At 46.5% G+C, this 25115-nt stretch overlaps 3 protein-coding genes across 29 annotated transcripts in view; 1 reads left to right on the top strand and 2 right to left on the bottom strand.

The window, feature by feature from the left end:
* Positions 1-1565: 1565 nt before the first annotated feature.
* OTX1 (orthodenticle homeobox 1) lies at positions 1566-9438 on the bottom strand. Of its 11 annotated transcripts, none has more exons than XM_045446208.1 (6): positions 9240-9438; positions 8492-8643; positions 7107-8130; positions 6257-6463; positions 5147-5298; positions 1566-3882 (listed from the first exon to the last, which is right to left on the bottom strand). In XM_045446208.1, the coding sequence occupies exons 4-6, from the start codon at positions 6351-6353 to the stop codon at positions 3064-3066; spliced, it is 1068 nt and encodes a 355-aa protein (XP_045302164.1). In that variant the 5' UTR covers positions 6354-6463; positions 7107-8130; positions 8492-8643; positions 9240-9438; the 3' UTR covers positions 1566-3063. The 11 variants fall into 11 exon arrangements, with proteins under 11 accessions (XP_045302164.1, XP_045302171.1, XP_045302172.1 ...); XM_045446215.1 differs by lacking the exon at positions 8492-8643 and having other exon boundaries at positions 7107-7408; positions 8060-8130; XM_045446216.1 differs by lacking the exon at positions 8492-8643 and having other exon boundaries at positions 7107-7405; positions 8060-8130.
* LOC123581383 (translation initiation factor IF-2-like) lies at positions 7780-9669 on the top strand. The gene is made up of 5 exons (XM_045447447.1): positions 7780-7986; positions 8070-8177; positions 8262-8354; positions 8655-9163; positions 9438-9669. The coding sequence occupies exons 1-5, from the start codon at positions 7780-7782 to the stop codon at positions 9667-9669; spliced, it is 1149 nt and encodes a 382-aa protein (XP_045303403.1).
* Positions 9670-12908: 3239 nt separating this feature from the next.
* The window catches only part of EHBP1 (EH domain binding protein 1), a 361935-nt gene continuing 349728 nt past the window's right edge, over positions 12909-25115 (bottom strand). For all 17 annotated transcript variants that reach the window (XM_045446193.1, XM_045446195.1, XM_045446206.1 and 14 more), the window contains 4 exons: positions 21861-21960; positions 20665-20738; positions 14244-14358; positions 12909-14015 (listed from right to left, as the gene is read on the bottom strand). In XM_045446193.1, coding sequence (XP_045302149.1) covers positions 13925-14015; positions 14244-14358; positions 20665-20738; positions 21861-21960 — 380 coding nt within the window. In that variant the 3' untranslated portion in view covers positions 12909-13924. The remainder of the gene's footprint in view (positions 14016-14243; positions 14359-20664; positions 20739-21860; positions 21961-25115) is intronic.

The following is a 25115-nucleotide window of genomic DNA, read 5'->3' as shown; positions in this document are numbered from 1 at the left end:
AGGACCGCTGCCCCCCTCCCCCAGAACCCGCCTCGGAACTGCGGGTGGGGGCAGCGTAGCACCCCATTCATTCTAGCGCCACTGGCAGCTGCTGCGTGAACCGGGGCGGGACGGGCAGCGTGGGCTGAGGGGAGCGCCCGGGAAGCCCTCCAACCCGGGTGCCCAGGCCCGTGCAGCGCGGGCGGGAAGCCTCTTTGCTCCGGCCATCGCCCCGGCCTCTCCGGCACGTGCGGGCCCCGCACCCGAGGGGCCACGGCACACCCGGCCGGTCGGCCTTGGCTCCGCCTTTAACTGGAGGCGCTGCCCAAGGCGGAGCCCGCGCGGGCGCGGCCCGGCCCTGCGCTCGGGGTCTTCCTCCGGGGGCGGCGCCGGCGGGCCGCGGCTGCGCCCTCCCGCGGGCCTCTGCTGAGTCGGGGATAATGGGTTTGTTGGAGTGGGGAGGCGCAGTGCGCCCGAGCCGGGCCTACGGAGTCCAGAGGGAGGACGCGGCCGAAGAGGCTCTTCTGTAACCGGAGCTCGCGGCCCTAAGACCTTGCTCCGCGCGGGACTCTGAGGGAGGGCTCGTTCTCCAAACCCGGCCTCGCGTTGTGTTCTCAAGTCTTACACGGAATAAACAGAATAGGGTGTGTTGGTCACTTCGCAGGAAACTTTTCGTTGTTTCCTTATTTCCTTCCCGTCCGTGGGCAAGTTGAGCAGCTTCTGGGCCTTACACCCAGTAGGTTTCGGGCCGAACAGAATCTGGGCAGCTCCGGGTCCCTGGGTTTTCTGGACGGATCATCCCACCCCATCCCCACCTCTTTCCTGGTCTTCTCTCAGGACACGATGGAACCGTCCTTTCCGACCCCCTGCTGCAAGTGGGGAGTCTTCTTCCCCTGCCAAAGTGAAACGCGTCCTTGTCGGCTTTCCTAGATCTTAATGTTTGCGTTGGAAAGAAACTTCACAATACGCAAAAGATAACTTGGCTACTCATGGCAGGGGCCTGGGGGTTTAGAGGGACATCTTAGCACATGGAAGGAATGACTCGGATCCCCTAGTCGCCGTGAAGCCACGCGGGACAGCTCAGCAGAAAGGAAGGTTGTCTGCTGCCAACAGGCAGGACACGGATCGGTTTTTTGTCGTTTTGTTTTCTTTTCCTTTTGGCTCAGCTCTGAAAGCATTACAGAGCTATCCTTTCCCGCCTCCCGACCCTCTTTCCCTCCCCCTCTTCTGTCTGGTGCAGGCAATTAGGGTGAAGAAATCAGTGCCAGGTTCCTGCCTCTGAAGAGAAAGGAATTGCTTCGGGAATTGAGTCCTGACACCTGTCTCTGTCCAGGATGGCGAGAGGGGATGCGGGGTCAAAACGCCCGCGGGAAGGGGCCGACCTGACTGGGAGGGGAGAACACTCCCTAAGAGAACATCTCTGGAGACTCCTTTCGCCACGTCCTCCCTCCCTATCATTTGGCCTTCTGCTTCCCACAAGTCGTTAACACGCGAGGGTATTAACACGGGACTTTTTTCCCTCCTTTTTAGGCTCCCCGAGACCAGGACCTGGGGGCTGGAATCAGAAGAGCAACACTGACAAGCCGTTCATTAATTTGCATTTATTTTCGGGAAATAATGTAGATAAAAGGGGAGGAGGGGGACTGCCTTACATTTCAACAAGTAATTTGTGATCTTCACATCGGACAAATCAAATTTACAAATTACTTTCCCACCTACTGGACGAAAAGGCCAAAGCCAAAATTGATACACAGGCGCGGGCTCTCCGCAGATTTCGGAGAATGAAGGTGCACTAAAAACTCACTAGACGAAACAGGGTTGTTTAAAAAGAGAGAAGCCGACAGAGGAATTGGAACTAGGGTTGGGGGCCTGGGTTGACTTGTTTGTTTTTCCATAATGCCGTATTTTTGTTTGTTTTTTGTTTTGTTTTGTTTTGTTTTGTTTTGTGATTGGTCTCTACACCGGAACTGCGACTCTGTGCTTCGACCGGGTGAAGGGCTCAGCCCTGCGTCCCCGCCCAGCCTAGCCCCCCCCCCCCCCCCACTGTACCCTGACTTGGTCGTTTCCTTCACACTCTCGGACCCTCTCTATCCTCCGCGCCCAGCTTCCTGGAACCAAAAGGTTCTCTTTAATAAATACACAGAGGGAGAAGGTGTGAGAGAGCAGGACAGCTTTGCAACAACTGAAAAAATAAAAGCGCCATCGTTTAAGGAAGAGAGGGAGGGGGACAGAGGGAAAATATTTTTTGCTTTTGTTTTATATATATGTGTGTATATATATGTATATATATGCTGTATATATCTTAAAGTTCTATTTCCTGGGCGCTAAGACGAGATATGCTCAGTTCAACCAACAGCAACTAAAAAGTTTAAATGGTCCCTGGAACGGACCCGACTATGTACAGTATTCCCGCCGAGGCGGAAGCTTGAGCCAGTTCTACGCAGGGCGGGGCTGTGCGCGAGAGGCTAGGGACGCGCTCCTCCCTCCAGCCGTGCCCCAGCGCATCCCGCTGGGGAGGAGAAAACGCCGGAAAGCTCTGGCCTGCAGCCGGGGAGCGGGACCGAGGGCTGCTGAAGGGGCGGTAGTCTGCAAGCGAGAAACACTTAGTGGTTGTTTTGATTTGGGGTAGAGTGTGGGTGCACTCCAGTGGGCAGACACATGCCAGTTAGTGATTCCAGTGTCCAGAAAGAATAAATAAAAGTGTACGGTTCAAACAGAGAGTCAGAGCAAGAGCCTCCGAAGGCTGCAAGTGCATAATAACTGCCCAGAAACACCAGAGGAGAGTGACTTAGGAGTTCGTTAGGGGATGAGGAAGAGAGCACACAGCTCTCCCCATATAGAACTTGTGGGCAAGCCAAAACACCTGTCCCCTCATCCAAGGGGTGGGCGGGTCTGCACATCCCCCAAACAAAGTGGCAGAAAGATGAGGGCGGCAGTGCAGGCAAAGGGCATCTTTCAGGGGCATGAAAATTCAGGTCTGCAGAAGCCGAGGCAAAGGCGGGCGGTGCAGCAGCAGCAACAGGACGGGGACCACGGAGGGCGCAGGTAGTTGCGTTTCATCTCCTCTTCCTCCCACTCCTGGGCTCACAAGACCTGGAACCGCCATGAGGCTTGGTCCTTATAGTCCAGACAGTCGGGCGAATTGAAGTTGAGTTTCCAAGCCGAGGAAGCAGCGGCGGCGCCAGGCTCCTTGTAATCCAAGCAGTCGCCAGAGTTGAAGGCGAGCCCTGAGCCGCCGTAGCCCTGGTGGTGGTGGTGATGATGGTGGTGATGATGGCCTGAGGACTGGCTCAACGGATGGTGCGCGTGCGGATGGTGGTGATGGTGGCCGGCCATGGAGGAAGGTGCCATAGGGCTGAGCTGGTGCGGGTGGTGGTGCGAGTGCATGGGCGCTAGATAGGAGCTGCAGTCCACGCCGCCAAAGTAGGAAGACGAGGGCGCGGGGTAGCCCTGCCCGTAGCTGCCGCCCTGGCCGTAGGACATGGGATAAGAGGCTGCAGCCGAGGCGGCGCCTGCAGCAACCGAGCGCTGCATGCACGACGCGTTGCTAGGCGCGGCCAAGGGCTCGGGCACTGACACCGACGCGGGCGCTGAGCCCGGCGAGATGGAGGCCGGACTCCAGATGGATGAGGCAGCCGGCGTACTCAACGACGACGGGACTGCCACCGCCGGGTTCCCGCCCAGGCCTGCCGCCGCTGCCGCCGCTGGGTTGGCGGAGGCGCTGGATCCTGAGCTGGAGGACGAGGCGGAGCTGGACACAGCGGGAGGCGTGAACTGGCCGCTGCTTTCCGAGCCCGAGCTCTCCCGCACCGGGGACGACTTCTTCTTGGCTGGGCGGCTCTTGGTCCCGCTCCCGCTCTGCTGCTGCTGGCGGCATTTGGCACGGCGGTTCTTGAACCAGACCTGCAGCGGGCCGAGTCAGGGAGAGGGTGTCAGGGGGGCGAGTAGAGCCTGCTACTCCCCGGCCCCTGTACCCACCGCCCGGCATAGGATCTCTTATCCCTCTCCAACGGCGGCCTCCACCCCTCCTCATCTCCCACCGGGCCAGCCCCTGCCCCTGCGTTCCCAGCTCCTCCGCCCTCCCCCAACCTTCAGATCAAAGATCCTCCTCTGGCAAAGTAGGGACGTGCACCTCCCCACCCCCAGCGCCACTCTGCCCTAGGGCGGAACATTCGCGTCTGTCCAGCCAGAAGTTCAGCCATGTCTAAACTCTGCTGTTGGCTGCTTCCCAACAGCCTCATGTATGTTTGGAGGCCCTGTCTTCTATGAATAGAGCTGAGGAAACTGCGGAGAGGCACGAAGGAGAGCGCAGGACAGCCACCAAGTCTGAGGTGGGAGGCAGTTGTCCCCTGGAGGCCCAGCGTTGGGCAAAGCGAGAATTTGAGGGGATGCAGGAGGAAGGCGGGGAGGCTGAACAGAGGCAGTACTCGGGGGACTAGGGAAGGAAGCCTGAGCAGAATTTCGTTGGGCTTCTTGGTTCCAAGTGGGGAACCAAATGGGACAAAGTTCTCACTTCTCTTGGAGGGCCCTGGTACATGGCACAACATTCTTGGTTCTTTCTCGAGCCTCGAGGGAAAGCAGGCGAGATAAAAGGCCCTTGAGGAGAGTTCTGAGTTATAATCCAAACAGTATTTTCACCGCAAAAACAGAAACAGCAAAGCCGGTAGCCGGGTTTTGTGTTCGGCATCCTCTCTGGGCAAAGGAAACATCTAATCAAACCTGCGCCACCCAGGGAGCGCACTCCGACAGGGCACCAGGCTCTGGCCAAGCTCCACTCTTCCATTTCCAGGATCCCCGGGATGCAAGGCAAGTGCGAAGGCACAATTCAAGACCCCAAAGAAAACTGCCAGATCCTGGAATGGCCGAAGAAGCAGGGGCAAGTGTCGGGCCCTCTGGGCACTTTACGTTAGGAAACCTTGCTTATCCTCCCAAAATCATAAAAAGGGTTTTCAATACCGAAGGCGCCCTGGGACCAAGGGTCGAATCCAGTGCTCTAAGCTAGTGCCTTTGACTTTGCCCCTCTTCCAGTCCCGGGCTGGGCGCTAGGGGGAGTCTGACAGGAATTGCCCAGTCTGTAAGCCCGCCCCACACCAGACCACCCTGCTCAGGCCCTCTCCAACTAGTCCCAGAGCCCCTACCCTGACCCAGGAGCCCTGGGCGCGCACACCTGAACTCTGGACTCCGGCAGGTTGATCTTGAGCGCCACCTCCTCGCGCATGAAGATGTCAGGGTAGCGAGTCTTGGCGAAGAGCGCCTCGAGCACGTCCAGCTGTGAGCGTGTAAAGGTAGTGCGTTCCCGCCGCTGCTTCCGCGGGGTGGCTGAGGGAACACGCGGGGGCGCCTCGGGTCAGCGGTGGCCACGCGGACCCACGCTAGAGGACGCAGATAGGCCTCAGGCAGGCCCTGTGCGAGGCCGTTGCAAAAGAGAGCAGAGCTCCAAGCGAAAGAAAAACTCCCCCGGGAGGCGAGCCTGAGAGGCCACAGGTGGGAGAAAGTACATGCGTGCGACTGAGAACCAGTGGGTCTTCAAGACTTTAGAGTTGCGCCCTTCCCTACTTCTCAGAGGTTAGGAAAGGAAAATAAGTTATATAATCTCCCTGTTTTCGCCCCCTTGCCCCCAACACACCCCCTGGCTGGAGGATGGTGAAGGGGTGCTCAGAAACGCCGCCGGAAAACAAAAAGCCAGGATTCTGCTCAGGCTCTCCACATCCTCAGTGCAAAAGTTGGTGCAAACGACCCATGTAGAGGACAATTTATTTAATTAGGGAGAAAGAACCCCTCTTCCTCATCTCTGCCAGTCATTTCTCATGAGAAAATCTTGGCTCTTCCTGTTAGGGCCTAGAGAGTGTCCAGAATCCTCACTCAATATTGGCGGGGAGGGGGGGGCAGGGGGGGGGGAAGGAATAGATACACATAGTAACACACACACACACACACACACACACACACACACACACACACCAAAAAAAAAAAAAAAAAAAAAGGCCGCCCATGGGAAACTGCCCGAGGTAAATGCTCCCTGTGCTGGTGGTGGGACCACAACAGGAAACAGGTTGTCCGTGTGGCCAGGCTGGGAAAGCACACATTACACTACTTCACTGCCCAGGCCCAGTTCACCCAGCGGTGACTGCCCTGTGAGCCTGCAGCCTGTGGTGCATTGTAGGCATACTAGCCAACCGGCTCCCTGGGCCTGCTCAGCGACAAAAATGTGTGCTCAAACTCAGAGTCTGGGGATCCCCAAGATTTGCAGGGGCTGGGGGCGGGTACCGGTGCTCACCGGGGTAGCCCACGGAAGGATGCAGGAGGTCCATGGCTGGCCCGGCCAGGCCCAGCCCGTTCATGCCGTATGGGGGTTGTTTGAGGTAAGACATCATGCTAACAGCTGGGTGGAGGCGCCCCGACGGATCCAGGGGGCCGGGGCCTGGCGCAGTGCGGGGCTCCCACTGCGCAGTCCTTCAAGCTCTTTGGCGCCTGGGGGCCCGGCCTATGGAGACAGGAGACACATGTAAACAGTGATTGGGAGCCATCTCGGCTTCCTTGTCTTGTCTGAGGCAAGGAGCCACGGAATGGGGAGGCTACGGAACTTCGGGAGGCGGTCAACTCGGCTCTATAAGGCCTTAGTCTAAAAACCACAGCTTCTTTGAAAAAAGTAAGCTTTTCTGGATCATCATCTACTCTTTTCGCACTTGGAAGGGTAAAAGACACTCCTAGGACGTCACTAAGAGTTAGGAGAGGTTAAAAGCAGGGCTAAGCTGGAAAGGTCGGAGCCTGAAAGGCGGAGTGTACAAGGTCCCAAGTCTAGGCAAAATTCTGGTCCGGTAGGAGCAGGCCTCAATACTGCAAAAGCAAACGTTTACTCCGCGCCAGTGAGGCAGGCTGCCCAGGGCATAAGGGGTTGTTTCCTTTTGTTTCAAACCTTTTTGAAAGCGGGACCAAAAAGTAGAGGCTCCAGAGAGCCAAGGTGAGGCACTTCGGGGAGCTTGCATCGCCTGGGCCTCTCTGAGATGCATTACCCACTTAGAGGAATACATTCCTTCAAAGGTCTCTGCCACTGGGTCCCGGCCCCAGAGCCCACAGCCACCCCTCTAGTTAACCTCTCTGTGCCCAGACTTTGAAAGATTGCTCACCGGGAATCCCACCACACCTTAACCGCAGTTACAGGCCCAGGGCCCGCAGAGGCGGCCAGAAGACGCAGAAGGGGCCACTGTAGAGGTGGCGGCTCTAAGACGCGGCGGGAGGTCAGGGGCGCCTGGCCACCGCCACAGGCCCTTCTTTGCGAATGCGAGCGGGTCCTTCTTTCTGCCCGGTCCTGGCTGCGGACAATGTCGTCCCGGCGGAGGCTGAAAGGTGACCCGCCGAGCTCCCCAAAAGGTCTCACGGATTTGGGAGGCCTCAGTGCAGCTTTCTCGTGTACTCCCTTCCTATCCTACTAGATGAACCCGCGGCCCCATAACCCGATTGAGACAAGTAGGCCTCGGCGGCAGAGCTCGCGCTGACCCGCACTGGAAAGTCTAAGCCTCGCTTCCCCGGTTGCCTCCAACCAGAGGCGCTATTCTCAGAGGGTAGGAAATAGAGCTGGGGGAGTGGGACCGGGGCCCCCCGGGGTACCTGTCGCTTCACCCCGCGTCGCGGGAATCCAAAGCAGGCCTGGGCCCCGGGCTAGGAGTTCAGGGAGAGCAGTAAGAGCTAAAGAAGCCACCCTACTCCTATCCATCAGGACCCACGGTCTGGGCTGGGGGAACACAGTTTGCAGGGAAGGGTAAGAGAGGGAAACAGCCAGGGCTCCAGGGCCCAAAGAGAATGGGACGTCAAAACGCGGCGTCTCTGCTGGGCTGCAGCGTGAGTTTTCAAAGACTTTCTTCAAACTTAGCACTTGGTTACTTCGGAGGAGGCGGGGGAGGGGGCGCGGGGCCAACGCAGAGATCTCGGGTCGTCCGCACACCAAGAGGGGAGCGAGGCCGCTCCCCAGCCCCGCCCACCTGCCGGGGACCCAGGAAGCGGGGGCCCGTTTGAGGAAGGGGAGGTAAGAACAACCGACGAGCTCCCGGAGTCTAGGGCGGCCCCACGGCTTTCTCCTTACCTGCCCTCAGCTGCCGGGGCCGCTCACCATCTACCTCGCGCCCTCACACAGACCCGCGCGGGGCAGCCAACCTGCAAAACAGAGCGGCACAGGAATTACTCGCCGGGCCGAGCGGCTGGTCTAGGATCCCTGGATTTCTTTCTTTCCCAACTTCCCTCCTTCCTTCTCTTTCTTTCCAGTGGCTTTGTGCGTGTCCCTCCAGGTTTCACTTTATTGCACAGACACTTTGTTGGCAAAGCCCTACGCGTTCCCGAGACACTACCTCGCCCGGGACCGCGCCGAGGGGCCGCAAGGGGTAGGGTGGGGGTGAAAGGGGCAGAGTTGGGAGGTGGCTCGCGGTTGCAGTTGCACTCCCGGTACAACGTGGAGGCGGTGGGGGCTGGGGAAGTCCTGCAGAGGCACTTTGCAAACTAAATAAATCGAGCGATTTACCTTGTCGGAGTGGCTTGTCTTGCCGGGTTGTTTAGGTGATTGGAAATGTAGCCTGATGAAGATTGATCACCTTTCTACTGCCCTCCCCGGGTATGTGAACGCGAGGTGAGTGCGTAACGGGGCTATGCTGCCAATCCCCGGCCCCGCGCGGGCTGAGTGACAGGGAGCCGGGCAATGGCAGCACGAGCCGGGGGTTACCTCCGTGCGCCCCCGCCCTCCTCCGCCCCCTGCACCCCGCCCTCACCGCCCGCCCGCCCCGCCCCGGTGGCGCGCTAACTCCAGGGCTTGGCTGGCAAACGCCGCGCAGAGCGAGGCGAAGACAGCGAACGCTGCGCCAGAGCCCCGTCCACAGAGAGGGACGCCGGTCCTGAGGCCGCCCCGGGGTCCCCGCCCTTCCCTCGCCCTTTCGGCGCCCGGCAGGGAGTGGCAGAGAGGAGGCGAGGTGCTGGAGAACCGGTTCCCTCTCTCTCTCCCGCGCGCCACCCGGCTCGGCGGCCCGGCTGTGGGCTCGAGGATTCCGGAGCCGCGGGCTGGAGTGGAGGGGGCCCCCGGCCCCTCTCGCGGCGCCGCGGGCCCCAGCGTCTTCTTTCACCGCGCCGCCACCTGCAGACCGACGCCGCGGGCGGCTCGTGCTGGCACAGGCTACTTTGCCGAGCGCAGGAGCAGCTCTAGGTGCGCAGATCCCGCCTCGGCGCCTCGGGATTCCCGCGCCCGGAACGGCACCCGCAGGGGAGGCTCCGCCACTTACCTACTCCTCGGTGTCTCCTGGGGTTCACAGTCCCCACGAAGGGTGTTTGCAAATCTTAGACGCTTCTTCAGAAATGTTGGAAGCCAGCGTCTGCTACCCCTTACACACACACTGCTTCTGAATCGAAAGATTCTGATAGGAAGGAAACTTTCTCTTTCATACTCATTCTCTGTCTTCTTCCCGATCTCCTTCTACCAGGGACAGTCTGGTGGAAAACGTGGCCACAGACCCCTGCCCTCAATTTCTGTCTCACATACCGCTGAAGGAACCTTCTGGGGTTTCCCCGGATTGTTCGTACTGGCGAAGCCCGTTTCCCGGCCGAACAAACTTCTCAAACCCGTGTGCCTGTGTGGACTTTTCAAAGCGCCCAAAATATGTTTTCGCCCCAACCCTGAGCAAGGCAATTCATGTAAGTGGCACCTCCTTCTGAATATTAGGCGCCACTTTACTCCCTTTCGAGGAATTCCTACTCCTTTTCCTAATCCCCCCTCCCCTCCATCCCAACAGGCGGAGTGAAAAGTTTGAACAGGAGTAAGTGTAAGGGCGAGTCAAGGAGCCACCAGGCGCGTCGCGGTGGGGAGCGCCAGCGCTGCCGGGGCCGCGAGGTCGGGCACCGAGAGCGGACTGGGCTCTGGGTGAGGAGGAGGAGGAGAAGGAGGAGGAGGAGGAGGAGGAGGAGGAGGAGGAGGAGGAGAAGGAAGGGGGAGCCCGCTGAGTGAAAAGGGGCCGCGGCCGCCGCTCATCAAAGTGCTTCCCCCTCCCCCAAGCGACACTTTCCTTTGGAGTCCGAATAAAATACGGTAACAGAATATGATGGAGGGCACACTGTTTCCTTAACTGCTTCTCAAAGGACCCGGGAGATCTTCTTAGGACCTTTAATAAGGCTTTGGTCGGTTCTTTTGTTGATCTCTCAAAATCAACTCCTTCTAATTGAAGTTGGAGCTGAAAGCGAGCTAATGTTCAAAGAAAGTGGCCGCCAGACCAACGAAATTACATTTTTTTTTTTTTTTTGGACGATGAGGGAACATCTAATCAAAGGGGCAAAGGAGGAGGGGTGGGAGTGGAGGAGTATGAAGGAGAAAAGGAGGTTTTACAAGATCCTTCTCTGGTTCACAAAAGTCAGCGACACGGGCGCTTCTCTCCAGAACAAAGACACCGCAGCCCATTCACAAAAGGGAAAGAAGGAGAGAGAGAGAGAGAGAGAGAGAGAACAATAAAAGAACGAGAGAAAAGGAAAAACATGAGAAAGAAAAAGCTTTAACGGGAAAGAAACTGCTCAGAGCGCAGCGCTGACCCGGGCGGGGACACAACTTAGGCTCTCGCAGGCCCCCGCGGGTAGTAGCCCGCGAGGCCCGCGGCTCAGAGCCCCTGCGATGGTGCAAAGGCTTAAAGAAAGAAATGAAATACACCCGCGCCTTCAGTTCTGGGGAAAGGCGCGGGCAGGAGGGCACTAGTTTGTGAGGGAAGGCTATGCGGGAGACCTGGAGTGCGCGGCGAAAGCGTCTGTGTCCTCAGCCCGGCGCTGCCCTAGCCCAGGCCTGCGCGCTCTGTGCCTGGGTATAGCCGTCCGGTGCCGGGGTGCACGTCCGTGTCCCAGCCCCGCAACCTCTCGCACTCCTGCTTCCTCCGCGCCCTGTTTCGCCTGCAGCTGCAGCGCGGGGCCGAGGTCCGGCGCGGAGAGGTGGGGCTGCTGTGCGCGCTGGAATGTGCTCAGGCAGTCCCCAGGGCCCGCCACGCGGGAGTCCGGCGCTCTCGCTTCCAGATGCTGCCACGGTCTCGGGGAAGTTGGGAGGTATCAAGTAGCACAGTCCCCCCACCCCCCTAATGAGAGTATTTATCTAATCCCGAATTGCAGGCGAATTTTCTTAATGCTCAACCCATAAAACCCCGGGATTAAGAAAAGAAAGAGAGGGAGAGGGAGGAGTGCTGAGAGGGAGACAGACTGAGATGAAAGTTTCTGGTACGCGGCGTGGAGGACTGAGGCGGCCGTCGCTAGGCAAATGTCCAGGTGGGAGACGCTGGGCCAGAAGCCGCGACCGTTCCAGCAATGGCCGCAGGGCGGGGAGGAGAAGAGGGGGGCATCCCGGAGGGAGAGCACGTCCACCCAGCTCGAGGCCCCCGGGCCGTGGAGGGGGAGTGGGAGTTGGGCCCTGGGACCCGGATCCAGCACCCAGGTGACCTCGAGGCCGGGCCAGACTCTGGGGGACACTTGGGACAGTGGGAGGGGTTTTGGCTCCAGGGTCGTGGGATCCCGGCCAGGGGCGGAAGTTCTGCATCGGCCTGCGGGCTGTGCCCCAGCCAGCCTGCTGCCAATGCTCCTCCTCCCCAGCGACCCCCGGGCCCATAGCTTCTTTTCCCGCAGCGCGGGCTTTCTGGTTCCGGGCCTCTCGACACGCTGGGCTTGCGCCTGCGCTCGGCGGGCAACCTCTGGGCACAACGCGACGAAATCGGGACGCGGCGCCTTCGCCCCGGGCCTGACCCCACTAGTCCCAGGGGTCCGCGCTCCGCCGCCGCTGCGGGGCGTGCGGGCGCCACACAGCAGCCCAAATGGAAACCCCGCGAGGCTCGGGACTGGGGCAGGAGGGACAGCAAATGTGGGGCTGGGGAAGGTTTGTCGCTTGACAGGTCGGAAGCGGCGTGGGGGAGCCGCCTCTCCGCGAGTCTCCTCGGGAGGGAAGCTTCCCCGAATCTAGCGTAAATGGGACGGTGATGCCGCCCAAGCCCCAGGCTGCTTGGGGCTGGCGATTTCATCTGCCTGCTTCCCAGGGGTTAGAGTAGGGTTCTGAGAGCTTCCCCCAGAGAGCGGCAGCTAGCTCCGCTCTCTTACTTGAATAAAGAGGACAAAAACTCAATTTCATTTAGTTCTGATAACTTTTCAATAACTTCAATCCTTGTCAGGAAAAAATTCTACCGTAGGAAGTTTTATCATTTTGAAAGACTGGCCAGTTGAAGGCGGCTGTCTACTTTTCGAACGCGATTTGTGTGTGTGTGTGTGTGTGAAGATTTGTGTGTATATTTACATATATGTATGTGTGATCTAGGCTAAAGTATAAATGCTAGAGGACTGTTTTCTCTGTCTCTAGACTTGTTGAACGAGCCTGCTTTGTTTCGGACACCTCTTAGAGGAGTGATGGGAACTACCATAAAATCGCCAGTTTTTTTCTGTAGCCTAGAACTTCTTGTTAAAAGTTCCCTTTCCCTCATCTCATACACACACCTGCACGCATGTATCCTCCCTGCCGACAATAACCTTTCTTTCTTTCACTTCAGCACCTACAGATTTGCAGGTTATCAGAAGTCATAATTTTTCCTAATGAGCGCAACCTTATTAACAATTGAAAATAACGTGGAAAATTCGTCAAGATATTATTAGCATTTTTTTCAGTGCCGTGGAATCACAAATTTCCTTAAATCTTTAACAGAGATGACCCTTCTTGACAAAAGAGAATAGTTTACACTGCTTAAGAAAAATATGACTAATTGTATTTCAGTTCGCATTTGTGTGTCAGCAGGGCCCCTTTGGGATCGTATAAACTTAGTCAGCTCCAAATACAGCCTAGTACCTGCTCTGCATTCAAGAGGACCATTTTCTCCCACATGAAGTCCTATGGATACAGGAACTTCTCAAACCAGTGTCAAGTTTTCATTGCAAGGAAGTATCAGCAGTGGTTAAGGTAAGAAAGTTTCTGCTTTTATTGAAAATTTATATATGACTCAGTATTGTAATAAATAAACAGATAACCATTTTCACACAAAAAATGACAGTGCTATGCTAGAGAAGAAAATATTAATTGGGGGACTTACTCATAGTGGCAAGACAGACTTTTATCAATACAGAATAAATATTAACAGCATTCTTGAGCCAATGTTGAGACCCAACAAAATGTAGGAACCAAGCTAGATGTAATAAATAATTATCCAGAGCAAAAGATGGCGCATTCTCAGATGATAAGACCGTCTTTGTAAACTGATGCATGTCAATTAGCCCCATCCTCACAGCTCACCTTCAAATCACAGGACTTGTCTCAGGCTACATTAAAGGGCCATCCTCTAAGGAAAGCAGAGGACAGGAACTCTATTATCCTTACAGTGAAATGCAAAACAACTGCAGAAAATCCCACTGGTAAATAGAACACAGTTTAATAAGTAGATTGAATATGATCTAACTATAAAATTTAGGTAACAGAGTCAAGTGTTACATATGGCAGGACTGGAAAAAAAATCATTCATGACATTTTTCTTACCCCACTTCCACCCCCCTCCCCACCATTTATGCTATTAACACAACAACAACAACAACAACAACAACAACAACAAAAATGTTCCAAATTTTCCTCCCATCAAAAACTGAGGGGAAAATAATAAGAGAAAGGTTTTTTTTTTTTTTTTTTTTTTGAACAGCCTCTTGAACACTCTCAATACCAATCACTCACAAGGTATCTGTGCAAATTTATTTCACATGATTTCAAGAAAATGATAACTCACACACACATAAATCCTTAAACAAAGCTATTTTGGAGTTTTGTATATTATCTGGCAAGGAGGGAGGAAAAGGGGTGGGGGTGGTGGTAAAGAGGTACAATCCAGCCCCGAAAAAATGTTAAAAGTTTTAAATCAACAACGAATCTGACATTTTCTGGTCGGGGGACCCAGGATTAAAATATTGGGAGATTCTGGTCCGGCTGCTATTGAAGAACACATTTCTCTTCTTTCTTGGCCATCTTGCCTTTGTTTTGCTCCAGAGTTCGCTCCAAATGCTCATCTTCTTCTTCAGCCCTGGAAGTCAAACAGGAAATACATTTATTTTTCTACGTGGAGGGCAGAGCTGCACTCCCCTCTCACCCCGCAATCTGAGCCCCAGCGGGAATAAGAATCCTGGGGCCAGCACGGGGAGGGGGGCGCTGCCCCCGGCCCAGTCGAGACCTCTGGACTGAACTTTCCACAAACTTCTCGGCCCCTCGGCTGGCGGCAGAGACTCGACCCCCGACCCCACTGCCCACTCACTGCTTCTCCTGCGCGTCCAGGTCCCTGACGAGCGCGTCGCGCTTGTTCACCAAGGCCACCAGTTCATCCAGCAGGAGCTGCTCGCGTCGCTTCTGGGCCTCGGTTTTCTGCCAGTCTGCAGAGGACGGGAGCCTCGTTACCCACCCGCAAGACCTTGGCAAACCCGCCTCCCTTCCCGCCTTTTCCAGTTGCCCTGTATCTCTCCGCAAACCATGTTACAGAACCACTAACTAGTGTTTTATGGGGTAATGGCCGTCCTGAAGAGGATTTCACCCTAAAACCCCAATTCCTAAATATTTCTCACAGATGGAGATGGCTACGGCTGGGCTGGAACCTGCAAAAGAGGCCAGGTGTGAGCCGGTTGTCAGCCGGAGGTGCGCACCTGATTTTGCCAAAGAGGGGGTAGGGAGAGCCGGAGGCCCAGAAGAGATCAGCCCGAGGGTTGGGGGGGGGGGGAGTGGATAAATGAGGGGGCGGGAAGCAGAGATGGGCGATAAAAATCACTCTGAAAAGGCTGGAGAATCTGCTTGAGAACCTATCCTTCTTCCCCCACCCCCATGCTCACCCCATACAGCCCATTCTTCGCTAATTTCCTCTTCGCTCTATTTTAGCAGTTGGATGTATCTCACACTGGGCGCCATATGCTTCACAATAACTTTAAAAGTAGTGAATCGGCTAATTAGCATTTTTCTTTGAAGTAAAAAATAAATTTGCTCTGCAATATTACACTGCAGCTCTCGATCGCATCACAGCCAGTTTTCTTTTGGAGAGGTTTGCTGGGTGGTTTAAAATCAAAGCACTTTTGCAAAGGAAAAATTACATACTTCTTTTTGAAACCCCACGTTAAAGGTTGGAAAATCCGATGGGCAGTGCGCTTTCCATGGGTAGTGGCAGGGTTTTTGAAGGTTTTAGGACCCCATAATATATTTCTTAATCTTCGCTGGTCTGGTAATTTCCTTAAGATGAGCAGCAGTTTCGTTTAATAAAAACAGGACCAAATCGAACATTTAAAGCACTTTTAAAACCAAAGCCAACTGCTCTCTGGCCAGACTGTAAGGGCTTGTAGCTGTCAATCAACCCCCAGTCTACCCCGCCTCCCTCATTAGGAAGGTAAACAATGAAAAGAAGAAGTCGATGATGAGGCAGATAGCAGAACAAATGAGGACCTAGAGGGAAACAGGACACCAGCTTTAAAAAAAAAAAAAAAAAAAAAAAAAAAAAAAAAAAAAACCAACCCTGGCCACTGCACTGACTCATGCAGCCCCCTCCCCCAGCAAATGCACTTTCCAAAAAAACAGAGAGGAGTGCAATCCTTTCGGGTTTCTCTCTTCTCTCTCCATTGCCCTGGGCAATCATGTTAAAACTCACATGGCTGGTGCTTATTCAGATAAACCTAACAATGCACACCGCTGGTTACCATGTGAATCTTCACAAACCACACAAGAATGTGCTGGTTCAAATCCCCCCGACCCCCTCCAAAGCAAAATTTATTCAAGACAGCAAACTGCTCAGCAGCTTTATGAAAGCAAATGGTGCTAGAGGGAATTCTATCTTGTATTTACAAATTAAAAATTAGATGCATCATCATGCAATAAAGGTTAGAATAGCAGCAAAAAGCTAGAATGGCTTATTCAATTCTATCACTATTCCTTTCTTTATAAGCTCAAATACATACATACATATATACATATGAAACATGCCATGTATTAATTATCCACATTTGATACAAAAATTACACAAATAAGGACATTAAATAACTGGTCACATTACGCGTTCTTGTAAAAAGAGAAGTGAAATATTCTATAGCATGGGAAGGAGTAAAACTATTACTATGGAAAGTTTTTTCTGAATATGAGAATTAACAAAAATAATAACAAAACAGCAACACTGAAGAAAAGCCATATCTACCACAATTTATCCTTTGGATTTAAATGCAACTGTGGTCAGGAACGCTAGACAATTTTCTAATCTGACTCCTGTTCTTAATCAGTCTTACTCTACACAGCAGAAAAATTAATAGACACTCCAGTTGGAAAGATCTTTAAGGTCATCTAGTCTAATTTCAGGTAACTGTAGTTCTAGAAATATTAACTCAGAGAAAAATCTGCTAAATTTGTAGAAGATTTGTAACTAAATTTTATAATTATTAAGATTACCAGTTTTGATGAATATTAATTTTTCTACCTTCAACCTCAAGAAATCATTCATATTATAAGCTTTATAATTCTTCCAAAACATTTTGATAAGAGCTTTACAACTGGGAAATAAATTTCCTCCACCATACACTTAAAAAATATATTAAATTGAAAATTACAGAAATTTTTAAAACCAAGAAAAAATAAATTTTAACAGACCTATAATTTTCTTAATTAAATTGTTCTTTCTCTGTACTTGACCAGTCACTTTTAAAGCTTTAATTAATAATTAGAAATATCAAGATAAATAAGGCTTTAACACTATGGATGAGAGAAAATTTTCTTTTTTAACCACTTAAGTATTGAATAATTTTTAAAAATCTTAACTTTTTCCTAGTTCAATAATGACATTTCTGTAACAATAACAAAAACATTTTTTAGTTATGAATATTTAGGTTATTTTCACCATTTCACAAATTTAACTGACATTAGAATTTAAAATGTTGCAGCATAAATTTAAGGATTTCTCATATTAAATTTGTCATTGCTACATTAGTATCTATCTACAAAATATTAGTCAACTGTAGAGGAAATAGCTATGTGCAGTGAGTACATTTTATACTAGCAAGACTACTTTTACTTGGCATTTGGTTTCTCATGGGAGTATATTTATACACACACACACATATTTGAATGCTGACTTGGGAAGTTAAGTAAACTATTTTGATGATTTAAAGAAAAATTTAATAATACCTTTAAAACTGATCAAGATTTACATTTGTATGTTCATGGCTAAATTTAAAAATTTTTTAAATTCCCTTTTAATAGCTTCACCTAGATGTAATGTCATGTTTTAAAAACCTGCATGTAAGTCTATGTGTTACCTGTTATGCATTTTAAGAAAGGATTACTCACCTATAACACCAGTCACAGCTAGCTAGATACACTGACTTTGACTTGAACAGACTACAATGTAGCTTCTGATTAATTTAAAGATTCCAGTGTACTTTTGCTACAAAAGCCATATCCTCTTGCAACAAATAGGATTAAGTTTTGATGCTGCATTTGAGCCAAAGTGTTGAAATAAAGAGATTCTGTTTATGTCCATCTGCACTGAGCTGTTTTGTTAATTTAAAAATCTGTTTTTTATATATAGGGCCAATTATTCATTCCCCGATTGAGTTTATTTGCTGAAGTTGATAATTACCTTGGAAAAAAGGCAAAAGAAATACCTATAAATACTTCGATAGAAAGGACCTAAAGTTCTTGTAGTAAACCTTCAACCTTGCCACTATAAATAAGCCTGGCACTTTGATGAAAATTAACACTAGTTTTGTAAAGAGCACATTGGGGGATTGCAGTCAAGTCTTATCTTTAGTTCCAGTCAACTAGCAATCCTGAAAGAGTTTGCATCATCATCAGAGCAGGCCATTTGATAGGATTCTACTGCTGTACCTAATCAATCTATGGAAGACTGTGGCTGTGCTGTGTAACAAAGCTAAAATAGATTTACAAATGGGGTTTTAGGGGATAAGCTCCTCCACAGGATTACATATTGATTTTAAATATAAAAAGCTTATCATATAAACCATAACTACAAAAATAGTGAACCTATGCATAAATCCCTTTAGAAGAGCACCCACTTCAAACTCTAAGCCAAGAATAAATCAAGATGTACAAAATCCTAGAGAAGATCCATTTCTTGTGCAGAAAATGAACACACCACTTTCTAAAAGCCCACCCCAATATGTGCAGAAATGAATTTATCTTTCCTGAGGGGGCATTAAATAATCTGGAACAAAAAAACTATAGGAAAAGTATCTAAAAGATGTTTGTTAGCTTAAGGGATCCTACAACTTAGCTCAGTAGAGTGAAACTCCTGCTATGAAAAACACCTCAAGGAAAAAAAAGGCAAAAAACAGGCCAAAGTGATTATGGATTTTCAGAAGAATGGATATATTGAATTTTTTTCTCTCTCAACCAAGCTGTTAATATTTCTTTCAATGTGCTATATGGCTATTAACATTCTGTGCTTTTCTCCTGGTAAATGGTTTTAGCAGCAGATTTATTTGAAAATATTTTAGTTTACTTATTATGAAAACCATCTTATGGCTACTAAATAGAAGATACAGGAAAGAAAAGAGGAATGAACCTTGAAACAAAGGAAGGCAAAACAAAACCAACTAGTGTTGCCTATTCATGTGTTTTTCTGTGGGTTTTAACACTCCAAAAGGCTACTGAACTGTATGTGCGTACATTCTAAAGCCTGGCTCAAAGGACACTGTATTCACAGAACTGATCATCACGCAGTCAGTACCTGTCCAGGACAGCCCAGCCCATGCACTGCCCAGGCTAGTGGGACAGGCCTCTTACTAACAAAGTGTCTTTATTTGTCATCAACAGGCTGCTTTTTTCCTCAAGTCTCTTTTTTCCCTCAACCAGCAACAGAAACTGGCACAATCACATATGGAACAGTGACCTTAATTAAACAATAAAACAAAACAGAACAAAACCTCACAAAACTACCAATTGTATTAAAGGTGTTTGAAGAAGAAAAACACTTTTTCCCCCCCTCTTTAAAAATGACTTTATACTGATATGTACAAGAAAAGGCAGATAAAATGTTAAGTTATTCAAGATTGCAGGTTTGGTATATAGGGACAGGACTGCCCATAAAAATGAGATCTTTTAAATGTATCATGGCTCTCCTTTTAAGATGGTATTTGGTAATAATACTGGTTTGGGGACAGAAGCATTATCTGCCTTAAAAGTCAACTGTATTGTATCAAGCTGTATTTTTGGGATGATTTAACTTACTATACATGAGAGAGTGTTTTTAATACTCTGTATTCAGTGTAATGTATAATGAATCTATAAAGAATAAACTGTATAATGAGTCATACATTATACATACTATATATACATACATTTTATATTACACATACATATATATGCCATATAAATAGTATCTGCTATACCCACTTTTCAACTATTTAGCTTTCCAATCTCTTTTAAAGGCTACATCATGACTACAAAAATTTTATCAAGAGGAAAAATACCATTTAGCATACCTGTGCGTTTTATTTCAATGGCAAGTTTCACAGAACTTCTGAAATAATTTTGACAAATTCTATAGTCATTATCAATTTATAATTTGATACATCTGGATAGCCATTTGAAGGAAATTAGTTATCTGAAGGCTTTTAAATAAGGTAAATCAGATTTCTAAATGAGGCTATACAAACGTTGTCAGTCATATTTATCAAATGAGATTACAGATACAAAAGTAATTAAAAATAAAACCTTTATACATGGATAAGATTACATTTAGATAAATAGCATATAGTTTACTTAATCACAATATTAATTGACATATTTAAAAATATATATGGTTTCATTTGGCTTTCCCTTAAAACTTAAATTTCTAGTTTCTAAACTAATTAGAATTGGCTTATTATGGATCAGGTACCTTATCAGGTAAAGAAGGAAATTACTATGGACAGTCAATGGGTTAAGAGGTCAATATAGAATAGGAAAATCAATTTGCATTGATTAGACAAAAGGTCCATTTTACAGAGCCCAAAAGGATTAGTTTTTAAGTAGACATCTTTGAACTATAAGACATTTGCAACTAAAAGGTGTAAGAAGAACAGCATTCTTAAACACATAAGAATTTTTTTTTAAATCACATATAGTAAATGCCACAGTTAAGCTAGCTGATGTTTACTGATGTTATGAACCATGGATTACTATATAATTCATTTAAAAGCTTTATGAAAAGAATGAAAGTGTTTCATTTATCTCTTATGTCAATCTTTGCCTGAATATTCATTTAATAGGAGTTGGGATCTTAAGAACTATAGTAGATTGCAGACATATTTCAGTGTTGACATCAATTAAATATTAAGGTAAAATTTAGAGTCTGATGTGAAAAATCAAAATGATAAATCTTTCCTCAACCTCCCTTGTAAAAACAACCTTAAATTTCACATAGTAAAAGGTAATTAAATCATTTCACTCCTTATATTTTCCACTTAATGGACATTTCAGCTTACTGACAAGAGTTAAGACAATTTTGTGTTTACTAGCATACATAATGAATATCTACCTGAATTATGGTTCTTAGGTTTTACGTGACTGTTGCTTTCTGACTCTAAGGCATTATCTGTAATTCCTGTTGGTTCCTAGTCAGGCCACACCTAGTGAGACCAGAAGTGTATTACACTCTTTAAATCTCTTTGACAGTTGACACTTCACATACCTCACACCACCACAGCATTTCTTACCTTCAATGGCTAGCATTGCCCGCAATTCCCGATTCAGCAGCTCATACCGTCGTTCTAAATCATGCTCTTTTTCCCTAGGCAAGTTGCAAAAGTTCATCAATATGCTAATTACTAAATCATTAAACACTTAAAAGAACCTTTAGGTTACATTGATTTTAGGACTCATAACTGACTTTTCTCTTTAACTTTAAGCTACTCCAAACAAATGATACACAAACCTAAAACCTTCCTTAGGTTGAATATTTACTAGTGCTATCATTTTTCTCCTTCAATTTTGAATTGCACAGAGGTATAGTTTAATCTTCAGATAAGTAGTCTCATTCTTCAACGCTTCTTCTATTAAGTGCCAGGTATAAGGCTATTTTGTAAAATATTTATCATAGTTCACAATAAACACTCTTTTGTCTAGACTACCATGTGAAAAGAATATAAGAAACATGTAAGTACTACCAGTGAAAATTTAATACAGAGACAATTAAAAATCCAGGAATGGTTGAGTTTTGTGCCTCTTCATAACTCTTTTAATCAAGTTCAGGAGTGGCAGAGATGACAAAAATAGAGGTTCTTGCTAAAATAAAACATGTAAGCCTGCTCCTTCCCACACTAGGTGGCATAATATAAGAATATTGCTAGTGAAGAGAAAGAAACACGCATTAAGTCCTATAGTGAACTAAATGCTAAAGACCAAGAAGGCTTACATTTGGTCTAGTCTCCATTTTACTGTACACAAAAGTGATCTTTTTATGATTTGAGGAATCATCCAAATTTAGGGTAACATCATCTGTGAAATACAAATGTACTTTTGTCCATATTAAGAATTATTTCCATTTTTAAATTAAAATGTGATGTTAAATAAAGTTTAATTTTATTTCTTCTCCCCTCTAACCCTTAATATATATAATCCAAATCTCCTTTTTGTGCACAAGGGTTTTATTTCTTAAATACATAAATTTTTTATATTCCCTGGCTTTCTATATGATAAACATTTTTTTCAGTATATATCACTATTTTAAAAAACTCCCTGTTCAGATGAGAAATTATTATATACAATTTTTAATTTTTATTTTTATATAAACTATACTATAATCTCCAAGGAAAGAAAAATATTAAGCCTAATTAAATTGAAACCCCAAAGAAGGCAATGACAAAAAGATTCATTTGTTGTGGGAAAAACAAGCATAAGCATGAGTACTTACAGGAGAGAAAGCTGGTTCATTCTCCTTATTAAGGCATTTTTCTTATTCACCAACATAAACCATTCCTGCATCATAGCTTCTTCTTCTTCTGTGTTCCTTCCTGTAATTCAGCAAATTATTTCTTATTGTATGACAGTTTACAAGCCAAGTAATAGTTTAGCACAAGTGTTTTTTTTACATGAAACATTTTAGCTACCCCAATGGTACAAATTAGACTGTTTACAATAACATAATAAAGTCCAGGGCCTGAAAAATTAATTCAACATCTAAAAGTTCATAAGCCAATCTTAAAGCTGGTATTATTCAGCATGTATATTTCAGTCCCCCTGAACATATCTGTAGATCATACTAACATTTAGTACAGTAAAAAAAAAAAAAAAAAAAAAAAAAAAAAAAAAAAGAAAGAGAGAAAAAAAGAAAGAAAAAAGTGTTCCAACTTTTAAATCCTCCCCAGAGGCTGACTTGTTATTATATTTTAGTGAGGAACTCATGCCGCTGACAGACATATGGTCATGATAGACAACAACAACAACAAAAAACAAAAACAAAAAAACCCACCAAACATTAAAAAATCATTAAAGATTTTTGTGAAAGCTTCCACTTGTAACAACTTGTTTTTTTTCTTATTTTCCTCCCCCAAAGTACACTAAAGATACATATTCATGTATCTTTCTGGAACTCATCATTCCTAATAGGGTAAACACATGCAAATTATTTAAAATATAGTATAAATGACCAGGCTACAAAAAATACTTTTAGCTACCTGTGAAAAGACACATAATAATGAACATAATAATAATCAGTGAATCATAAAACATTTCAGCAGAGAAAAGATCTAAAATTTAGATTTACTGATTGCACATTTAAAATTCATTCTTCGTCATCTAAACCACTCCCCACCGAAGGCCAGTATATATCAAGGGTTATAATATATAGTATATATTTGGTATTGTTCATGTAGAAGTAGGCCACAATCACATTCAAGAAAAATATTAATCCCCACCTTCTTCCCACTTCTCCATTCAAATTGTACCTGTCAAATTTATAATTTTTTCACTTTCTTTTTTCTGAATTTCACCTATGACTGGTTTATTGTTTTGCTAGCCCAGTATTTAATACTTCAGTTCCACTTCTGTATGGATTCATATGGCTAACTTAAATATCTAATAAAAAATAAAATATCTTAGTTTTATTTTGTTTTTAAGCAAGATATTTCCTTTTAACTTTCAAACATACTACCAGCCCATTTAAAAAATTCAGACAATAGATACCTAAGTGAAAAGCCATGTCCTCTTTTCACCAACCCCTCCCTCCCCATTCCCTTCTCCATATCCTTTCTCCAGAAGTAAGTACTTCTACAGTTTAGCCTCTCTCCTTTCAGACCACACAGCTTACTATGTGTATCAAATACAAGCACTATGCCTTATTTATAGACACATACAGGTTTCTTGTCTTTAGCATAAGTAAGATCATATTATATAGTGCCCTGTGATTTGCTTTTGGTATGCTGTTCAAAGATCTACCTCATTGTTTTTAATATTTGCATAAATTATGGACGTACCATAATTTAACTATTTCTGCATTAACAGAAATCTGAAGAAATTTTTAGAATGGAAACAGAATATAAAGAGCTGATCTGTGTGCAAAAGATCAAACATGTACTTCAGAGCATTCCTGTAAAATAGATATCTGTTGTTCATGATTAGGGAGAATAGTGAGGATACGTGCCTTCATTAAATGCTGTTAAAACTTTATGATATGAAGCAGACGTAGGATAGATTTTTTTTGGAGTATGAACAAAAGTCTTTATTGTTTTACAGTATTTTTAATCTCTCTTTTAGGGTAGCTGGTTTTGTATTCACTTTGGACCATGTGATGTCTTGACACTGGTCATGTGATACAGGCTGTGATACAGGCTGCGATACGCACAAAATCCCTGGGTAGCAACAAAAGAAGAAAGAGTAGAAAGAAAAAGCTGAGAAAAAGCTTGCAATTTGGAAAAAGGCCAATTGTACCCTGGTGAAGGCCTTTTTGATCAGTGAAATGACACATGTGTGCAATATTAATAGGTGCAGTTTTTATGATATTTTATTTGCCGATTAAAGACTTAATTCGTATGTTCATAACATAAGTGGCTTCTAAAAATATAGACATATTAAAACTTTGTTTTGAGTTTAACTTAACCTATAATTCAAGCTTTCAGCAATACTAGAAGCAACTAGCCTACTCTTAAATTAGCATCATTTTCTTCAATGGAAGACTGCTTCCTTGAGGAAAAACAATATTGATATGGTACTGTGTTATTTTTAGTTTAACTCATGCCTATGATTTCTAAGTAGGAATAAAAGATACCCCTCCTCTAATTGTTAGGAAATGACTAATAATACAAGAGTCTTGTGTTTCAAAAGGAAATAAGCCTAACAATAACAAATATTTAAAGACACATTACACCCTGCCACATAGATTATATAAATTAACTGAAAAAACATATTTGAGGTTAAATCAATTCTGTATCACTATCTCCTTATCTGAGATAGTATACAATGATGGAAATCTATACTTAGCCTAGTAATAAAAAAATTAAATTTTCTTCTAATACATCATTACACTATTGTTTTTCGGGATTTAAAATTTTTTAAATTTAAAAAGCTTTTAAAAGCCAGTAAGTTGAACCATTACAAATTAATCCTGACTTTAATAACTGGTTAAAGACCCCTTTAGCTTTATAAGTAACAAAAAATATTAAAGCCTGTGATCACAGTGAGCTTTTCTCATTTCTCCTCTAACCATTTGTTATTTAATCCAATACTAGTAATCCAATTTGTCCATCAGACTTTTAAAGGGCAGAATGCAACTTCCTCAGCTTAGACACTTTTCAAAGTACAATATATTTTTCAAATGAATGCTGGATGTTTCATTTTTCCCAACTGTTCCTAGCTCTAATGCATGAGGAAAAAAAGAACAAGATGAACATTGTTCATACTGATTAAGTAAGAGCTCATTAAAGAGCTGTCAGTGCGGTACTTTGAATATGCATGAAGCATATAATCAGATCTAGTACCGTCACTAGAGGAGAATACGGTAAGTACAAAGGATTGATTTAATTACTTAGAGTGGGCTGTGGTGGTAAAGCAGTCTTGTTAGTGCAAAAAGAAAAAGAGGTTGTATTCTGGCACTGTTAGAAAAAAGGCAGTTTTAGCTTCTGCCACAATACATAATCTCAGAATAAAGCACTTTACATTGTAGCTTAAAATG

This window comes from Leopardus geoffroyi, chromosome A3, assembly GCF_018350155.1.
Source record: "Leopardus geoffroyi isolate Oge1 chromosome A3, O.geoffroyi_Oge1_pat1.0, whole genome shotgun sequence".
NCBI lineage: Eukaryota > Metazoa > Chordata > Mammalia > Carnivora > Felidae > Leopardus > Leopardus geoffroyi.
The sequence above is the reverse complement of the archived record's forward strand: the minus strand, read 5'-3'. Positions and strand labels throughout refer to the sequence as shown.

Coding starts and splice junctions, on each gene's coding strand:
- OTX1 (XM_045446208.1), bottom strand. CDS start 6,353: ATGATGTCTTACCTCAAACAACCCCCATACGGCATGAACGGGCTGGGC. Junction 5,299..6,256: donor TCCTTCCGTGGGCTACCCCG/GTGAGCACCGGT, acceptor GTGTTCCCTCAG/CCACCCCGCGGAAGCAGCGG. Junction 3,883..5,146: donor TGCCGGAGTCCAGAGTTCAG/GTGTGCGCGCCC, acceptor GGCCCGCTGCAG/GTCTGGTTCAAGAACCGCCG.
- LOC123581383 (XM_045447447.1), top strand. CDS start 7,780: ATGGGACGTCAAAACGCGGCGTCTCTGCTGGGCTGCAGCGTGAGTTTT. Junction 7,987..8,069: donor GACCCAGGAAGCGGGGGCCC/GTTTGAGGAAGG, acceptor ACCTGCCCTCAG/CTGCCGGGGCCGCTCACCAT. Junction 8,355..8,654: donor GCGCCGAGGGGCCGCAAGGG/GTAGGGTGGGGG, acceptor GCTGAGTGACAG/GGAGCCGGGCAATGGCAGCA.